Source organism: Penaeus chinensis, chromosome 3, assembly GCF_019202785.1.
Source record: "Penaeus chinensis breed Huanghai No. 1 chromosome 3, ASM1920278v2, whole genome shotgun sequence".
NCBI classification, from domain to species: domain Eukaryota; kingdom Metazoa; phylum Arthropoda; class Malacostraca; order Decapoda; family Penaeidae; genus Penaeus; species Penaeus chinensis.
In genome coordinates, this window is record NC_061821.1 from 2,026,223 (window position 1) to 2,033,722 (window position 7,500).

The window sequence follows — 7,500 nt, forward strand, 5'->3', positions numbered from 1 at the left end:
GTAGGATGGAACAGGAGCGACGAATATGTCATCACCGCTAGCAATGACAAGTGGTTGCGTGTGTGGGATAGTAGCCAAGGCAAGCTAAAATATATCCTCAGGGGCCATGAGGATAACTCTTATGTGATTGAGGCACATCCCCTTGAAAATAATATTATCCTGACTGCAGCTCATGATGGTAAGGAGCTTTTATAGGGATTTAAAGGAAGCATTTTATTTTGTAAAGTGTTGTTTTGAGATGCATTTGTTTATATGTGTACGTAAGGCAAAAATATTTTTGTTGATAGTAATGGTAATGTTTCATTATGGAGAAGTGTGTAGGAAGTGTCTAAATATTTATTTTTCCTAAATCCCAAGCATAAGAATTTACATTTTGTTATTTTTTGTGGGTTTTTGATTATAAATAATTATCTAATGTAACATTTAACAAAATTCCATATTTGTATATCCACTCAGTTTGTCAATTATTACATTTGTATGTACTATTGCAGGTCAATTGATGATCTGGGATATCAGCACAGGAACCCTAGTGAGAAGCTTTAAAAATACCATTGAAGGCCAAGGTTATGGTGCACTGTTTGATGCCAAATGGTCACCTGATGGTTATACTATAGCAACAACAGATTCTCATGGACATCTCATTCTCTTTGGTATTGGACACAATGAGAAATTCAAGAAGGTATTGTTGAGAGAGTTTGTCTTTTTCCATGCCACTGTAGTATTAGATTGGTGGTTCACAACCTTTGACCTCCACAGAACTTGTATCTATGAAAATATTATAAGGACTTCCTAGACTGGTAATAGGTAAAATAGGATGTAGCCATATATAACTTGTTATACAATAGAATGTATTTATGTAATTATTCAGACATATCTAAACTTTGATGATAAATTAAATGATAGTCCTGGTTAACATCTGTATAAGTGGTTATTTAAAACCAATAGCATGTCTTGAACCCCCTAGCAATTCTCTCTACCCCTCTTGCAGTCTGCAGACTCCAAAGAGGTGTAATAAGGGAGGCTTCAAAATCTATTTACCTTGCTTTCCATTTTTTGTTTATTCATTCTTGGTCTCTCATGGCTTCTCTTTCCCTTTCTACAAGTTTCTTCCCACATGAAATTGGACAGACATTTTCACCAGAAATGTATAATGGGTCTTGGGGTCTGTAGACACATTAGTCAAGAGGATGTAGCAAGGGTGGCTTCAAAATCAGTTACTCTTACCTACTCCCATTTTTTTGTTTACTCATTCATGATTTCTCCTTCTGCCTCCTCCTTTCCAACTTGATATTGAACAGAAATGTTCATAAGATCTGTATACATTCTTGTATGGAAATATAGAGAGATCTGTGTGCAACAAAAATGTTGCATTTAATTATTCCTAATTGTAATTTCCCCTTTTTCTCTCCATTTAGATACCAAAAGAGCTCTTCTTTCATACGGACTATCGGCCTCTTGTGCGTGACGCCAACAACCATGTGCTGGACGAGCAGACTCAGATGGCACCACACCTCATGCCTCCCCCATTCTTGGTCAACATGGATGGTGATCCATACCCTCCTGAATACCAAAGGCTTGTGCCTGGCCGAGAAAACTGCAGACATGACCAGCTTATTCCAAATGTTTTATTGAATGCAAATGGTGAGGATGTGTGATGGTTATGAGTAAATTAATTAGCTAGAAGTACAGATCACTGGAGAGAAAAACTCATTTGGGCCTATTCATTTTTTAGCTCATGTTTGGCATTATGTGTTCTAATGTTTCCAAATTTTATATTCAAGTCCTAGAATTTCAAGAGAAGTGTGCTGGCTTTTAAGGAACCTGTGCACCCATGCAGCTCTGTTCCCACATCCATTAGGTAGTCATACAAGATAAATTAATTTCAGTGTCATATGAATTTTTTTCAACACTGGGCACCCACTCTTTCTCTCAGGTGATCAAGAGGTGCTAGATGCAGCACTACAAGACTATGAGCATCCTCCTGCAGTTGCTCCAGCTCCTGAGGTTGTTGGTGGCCAGAGACCAAACATTGATGAAATGATACAACGGCTTGCACATGAACAGGACCAGAGAATAGCCCATAATCGAAGACCGTCTGACGCATCTATTGACCAGCCAGGCCCAAGCAATGTACGAGAGAGAAGAGAAAGTAGTAGTGCACGGGGGGAACGGAGATCCAGTTCAGGAGGTCCCCCAACAGATCACTCTTATGCTGTTGCTTCTCTCCATGACCCACTCTCACCCAGAGCAAGTGAGTTAGCTACAGGTCTAATGCCTTTTGTAACCTCCAGCTTATGTTCACTTGCAAACAACGCCTTGATTTTTAAGTTTCAATTAGGCAAATTTTGTTCTTTATTTTATTTACCATTATGCTATTAAATAAGTACACAGTGGACCATCAGAGTTGAAAAGTCTTTGCATTAACCATTAAATATGCCATCATTGTAATTTCAGCCCTTTCATTCCACTCACAACAGAAAGAGATATGATTGATTTAGTGAGAACAGTGTCTAAAGGAAAAAGGGTGTATGGGGATTAGCTAGTGGGTGTGGCTAAAACAAACTTGGTCAATAAAGAGACAAAAAGGCTAAACAGATACCAGGTAATAGCTTAACAGTTTTTGAAAGTTTGTGCATTAAGTTCTTTATATTTTAAAAGGAAAAAAAATGTTACTCAAAAGGTTTTAGGGGTTAGATTTGATGTCTCTGGTTTTCTCATACTCACATATTTGTTTTTATTTAATTTTTTAATCTATTTAAATTTTGAATAATTGCCAGGTCGCGCAGGAACCCGGCGAGTGGGTGAGTTGGAAGGTGTGCGTCAGTCAACGGGAAACTGGCAGCGTGATCCTAACATGAAGTGGAATCGTCGCATTATCATACGCCAGCAACAGCACTCAAACATCAAACAAAACCTCACTAAGAGAAGGATTCTTGGAGAGTATGAGTTACAATTTTATGAAGAAGAGAGTCGCAAGAAACCTGAACCAGTGAAGTCCCCAGAGCAGCAACAACACGAGGCAGAGAGGAAGACAAGGAAAAAACAGAAAAAGCAAACTCATTCCTACTCAACACGCTCAGTCAGGGAATCCGGAAGAGGGACCTACGAAGGCCAGGAGTTTGAGGTTTGTTTTCACTTTTGTTTAGTGGTTCACCTTCAGATATCAATAATAATTACAAGTGTGAGTGTACTAATAGAAATAGTTATGTTGTTTATATTTCTAATTGTTATTTTTGTATTATTTTTATTTTTATTACTCCTCTTCTACATGAGATGCACTACCCATTTCAGGCTCACTTATATTGAGACTTGTACTAGTCAAAGATACAACTAAAACTATGTGTTTTGAATGTATTAAATGAAATGTCAGGCTTATGAATCAGAATCCCATACTTTAAATCTTTAATTTAGAGCTTGCTTACTTTCTAAGTGCTAAGCAGGATTGCAAGATGACTGATTACAAAAAAACAAAACAAAAATCCACAGGATGCAGAGAATCCACCAGGATCCAGCAGTCCCGGCACCTCTTCTGGGACAGAAATAGAGAATGAGGAGCTCCAAGAGTCCTCCAGCTCAGATGATCAGTCCACAGATTACTCTGACTGGACAGCTGATGCAGGTTTCAGCCTTGAACCCCCCAAGAGAACAGCTCATAAACAGAAGAAATCCATAAGGAAGGGGAGGAGAAAAGGAAGGTTAACAAGTGATGAAGATGATGACAAGGAAAACAAAGAAGACGATGATGAAGAGGATGACGATTATGATGATGATGTGGATAAAGGAAAATCTGCTTCAACTCCTCGTGTACAGAGAAAGGTTAGTGAGGAAACGTTTTGATGTAAACATAATTTGTAAAGGCTTTTGAAGATGAATTTGAATATGTTTATAGATTCCTATGCAAGATTGTGTATACTCAGTAGACAATCTTTCAGCTGAGAGGACCACGGCCTAACTTGTCGGAGCTGAATGGAGCAGCTGATGAGATTCCAGAAGAGTACCGTCCACCTGAGTGGTTGACGGAAACCTTCCCCAAGAAGGCGCCATACTTCCCACAAATGGGAGATGAACTCATATATTTTATGCAGGGCCACATGCTGTATGTAGAAGCTGTCATGAATAGAAAGCTCTACACCATTGACAAAAGGAGTCTCCCATGGATGAGAACTACAAATAAATTGAGGGTGAGACAAAAGCTTTGGAGTTTGTAGAATGTACAGATGAATATTGCTATATATGAAACTGAAATTATATTTTTTCTGTTTTAACCTAAACATTTGTTTGGGATCTCTCCAAACAGGATCAAGAGTTTGTAAAAATTATAGGCATCAAGTATGAGATTAAGCCACCCAGACTCTGTTGCCTCAAGCTTGGAATTATGGACCTTGGTCGAGGAAAACTCACTTCAGATTCATTCACCATTAAATACCATGACATGCCAGATGTACTTGATTTTCTTATATTAAAGGCCACATACAATTATGCCATGAGTAGACACTGGAAGAAAGGTAATGGTTAAAGAGATCTTGATGTTAATTTATGTATTTATATTTTCTACTTGATGGACACTTCATCAGTTTTTGCAGTCATATTTTTGTTATTTAATGGATTTTATTGATATAACTGAAGTATTCAATAATTATTATTATTGTAAGGTATGTCATTACAGTTTTGTATTGCATGATGCTATTTCTTCCTCAACTTGACAGGTGACAGGTTCAGATGCATAATTGATGATGCATGGTGGTTAGGCACCGTGGAAAGCCATGAGCCTCACCTATCTGAGTTCCCCGACTCCATGTTCATGTGCTACAGAGTTTTGTGGGATAATGGAGAAGAGGAGAGATTGAGTCCTTGGGATATGGAACCCATTGATGAAAACAGTAAGTTCAGGATATTAGAGAGATAGTTTGGTTGTATTAACTCATTGTCATAATTTTTAGGTTTATTTTGTATGTTTGTTTATTATTATTTTCCTGTTTATTTATTTTTGCGTGTCAGCTAGGAGACTCTAGTGGTCTTGTTCTTTTTTATCTTAATGCCATTTGACATTTTTGGAAGGAAATTGATTTAAAAAGTCATAAAAGTCCTTATAAAAAGGAACTATTTTTAATTATTTTGTGCGAGTGTTTTTTTTTTTTTTTTTTCTTCTTCTTCTTCTTCTCTCTCTATTTCCATCATTGTTAGAGCATAATTTATGTTGTGAAATCTATAGGCATCCAGCTACCTTAACCCAGTGCTTCCAGGAGAATGTAATATAGTTTCATTTTGTGAAATGTATTTATACTTAAGTGGCTCTACAAGTGTTAATTTGCCCATTTCCTTGAGTTTTTCTGTATTTGTTTTTTATACTAGTGCTATCAATATTGATGGTACTATTGTTATTATCTTTATGGACATAATTATTATGATTAACATAATAAGATATAAGGGAATATTTCTGAAAATCAGTGAGAAGGGGAAACAGGGGAGATAGTTATTACTAATGATTGAATCCATGGTGTGACAAAGCACTTGCAGAGCCATCTATGTGTAAAAACAATTAATAAAATAAATCACAGTGGGCATAACATGTATTTACATGCCATGCCCCGCACCAATGGGTTAATATGTATAGAGAGAAAAAGAAAAATGCTATATCTGCAACTTTATTGATAGTAATATATAATTCTTTATACCTTTAATGGAGCTTTCCTCTCTCCACAGTGGAAGTAATGGAAAGAGGTGGTAGCGTTGCAGTGAAGCCCAAAGAGCTTGAGGAACTGCTCTACCGACCTCAGTCTGAGGAGTGGGTAGGGCGTAACCCTGATCAGGAATGTGATCGCATCAGTCATGGCCTTTCCCTCATCATGACGCTGGCCATTGCTGAGCCCTTCCTCGTCCCTGTTGATCTCAACGCATATCCAATGTATGCCTTAACCATAGACTACCCTATGGATCTTACTACCATCAAGGTACTTGTTATTTATTTAATTGTCTTTTTATTGTTTGTGGGGGAGGGGGAATAATAATTATTGGACATTCATTTATAGGGTGATGTACAAGCAACATTACTATCCGATATTAAGGATAAGGGTCTCATACAAAAGGCTTTTATCATTACCTTAAGATGTTGAAATGTGTACAGGTAGGAAGGGATAACCATAACTTGAATATTCAGTTTATATAAAAAAAGTAAATTGTCAGTCCATGACCTTTCAGCTGAATATGAGCAATAAAATATGATTAAACCTCTCATGCCCTGTCTCTCTTTCTACTCCTCTCTATTTCTATCATTTTTTTCCCATTCAGTATGCTTTTAGTATCTCTAAACAATGGTGTTTACATCTTTGTTATTTTATTCTCAATTTCAGAGTAGACTAGACAACCGCTTTTATCGGCGTATCAATGCAGTCCAGTTTGATGTGCGGTACCTGGCCACCAACACAGAAAAATTCAACCAGAAAGGAAGCAATATTGTTAGACAAGCCAGGATTGTCACTGAACTGTGCTTGAAACTGATCAAGTGAGTCTAAAAGAATTGCATTTTTTCACTACCCTCATTTTAGATAATAGAAATCCCATTTGTCGTTATCCCATGGACACTATACAACATCTGTTCTAGCAGTTACATGCACAGCCTAGATGCCAGGTTTCAAGTCTCCATACTATATGCAGTTAAGACTGCTCTGTGTTGTTTGGTTACTTTGCCCTGATTGTGATCATTAAGAAGTTATAACTCTAAAAGTAGGCATAAAGTCACTTTTTAACCTCTTTTATCAAAAGATCATATGTTGTGGGTAGCATGGGAAAGTATACTTCTGCTTCTAATTTTTCATTTATTTGGCTGACTTACAATTCATGAATGAGGTTGGTTTAGTTGGGAAGGAAAACAGAAAGATCTAATTTCCCTTGTTTGTCCATAAAAATAGTGATGCTTTTGAAGAAGACCAGGAACAAATCTTAGATTATAGTTATGTGTTGTAAGATCATGGTAGCAGGTAAAACATTTATGCATCTTATTTGTCTTGTCCTAATCTTTGATAAATATTCCACAGAGATGACACATGTATCGACCCCACACCCCATGGTAGCAGGTAAAACATTTATGCATCTCATTTGTCTTGATCTAATCTTTGATAAATATTCCACAGAGATGACACATGTATCGACCCCACACCCCTATACCACGAACTGCAAGCCAACTACCACTCTCCAGATCATAGCGATGAGGATCCAACTGGAGAAAGTAGAGGTGGGGGATTGCGGGGTGAGGGCAAGGGGGGTCACAGCAAAGGTCTCCGTGGTCGAGGACAACCTGCAGCTGTAAAGAAGTCATGGCAACAAATGTGTCGAGATCTCCTCAGAAGTATATTTGAAAAAGAAGACTCTATACCATTCAGGTCAGTGCAAAAGCTTCGAGTTAATGTCTGTCAAAGATTTTCCTTGGTTGAGGAGATACAAAATTTTTGGCAGCACCCTTGATAAAGCAATGGATGTGATCATTTTATAAAATCAGAACCT

At 37.5% G+C, this 7,500-nt stretch overlaps 1 protein-coding gene across 2 annotated transcripts in view; it reads left to right on the top strand.

The window, feature by feature from the left end:
• The window catches only part of LOC125038782 (bromodomain and WD repeat-containing protein 3-like), a 29,699-nt gene that overhangs the window by 13,811 nt on the left and 8,388 nt on the right, over nucleotides 1-7,500 (top strand). For both annotated transcript variants that reach the window (XM_047632394.1, XM_047632402.1), the window contains exons 11-22: nucleotides 1-178; nucleotides 492-679; nucleotides 1,416-1,641; nucleotides 1,934-2,251; nucleotides 2,778-3,124; nucleotides 3,487-3,816; nucleotides 3,933-4,181; nucleotides 4,298-4,505; nucleotides 4,707-4,880; nucleotides 5,704-5,951; nucleotides 6,351-6,502; nucleotides 7,131-7,379. The exon at nucleotides 1-178 is cut by the window's left edge and continues 46 nt beyond it. In XM_047632394.1, coding sequence (XP_047488350.1) covers nucleotides 1-178; nucleotides 492-679; nucleotides 1,416-1,641; nucleotides 1,934-2,251; nucleotides 2,778-3,124; nucleotides 3,487-3,816; nucleotides 3,933-4,181; nucleotides 4,298-4,505; nucleotides 4,707-4,880; nucleotides 5,704-5,951; nucleotides 6,351-6,502; nucleotides 7,131-7,379 — 2,867 coding nt within the window. The remainder of the gene's footprint in view (nucleotides 179-491; nucleotides 680-1,415; nucleotides 1,642-1,933; nucleotides 2,252-2,777; nucleotides 3,125-3,486; nucleotides 3,817-3,932; nucleotides 4,182-4,297; nucleotides 4,506-4,706; nucleotides 4,881-5,703; nucleotides 5,952-6,350; nucleotides 6,503-7,130; nucleotides 7,380-7,500) is intronic.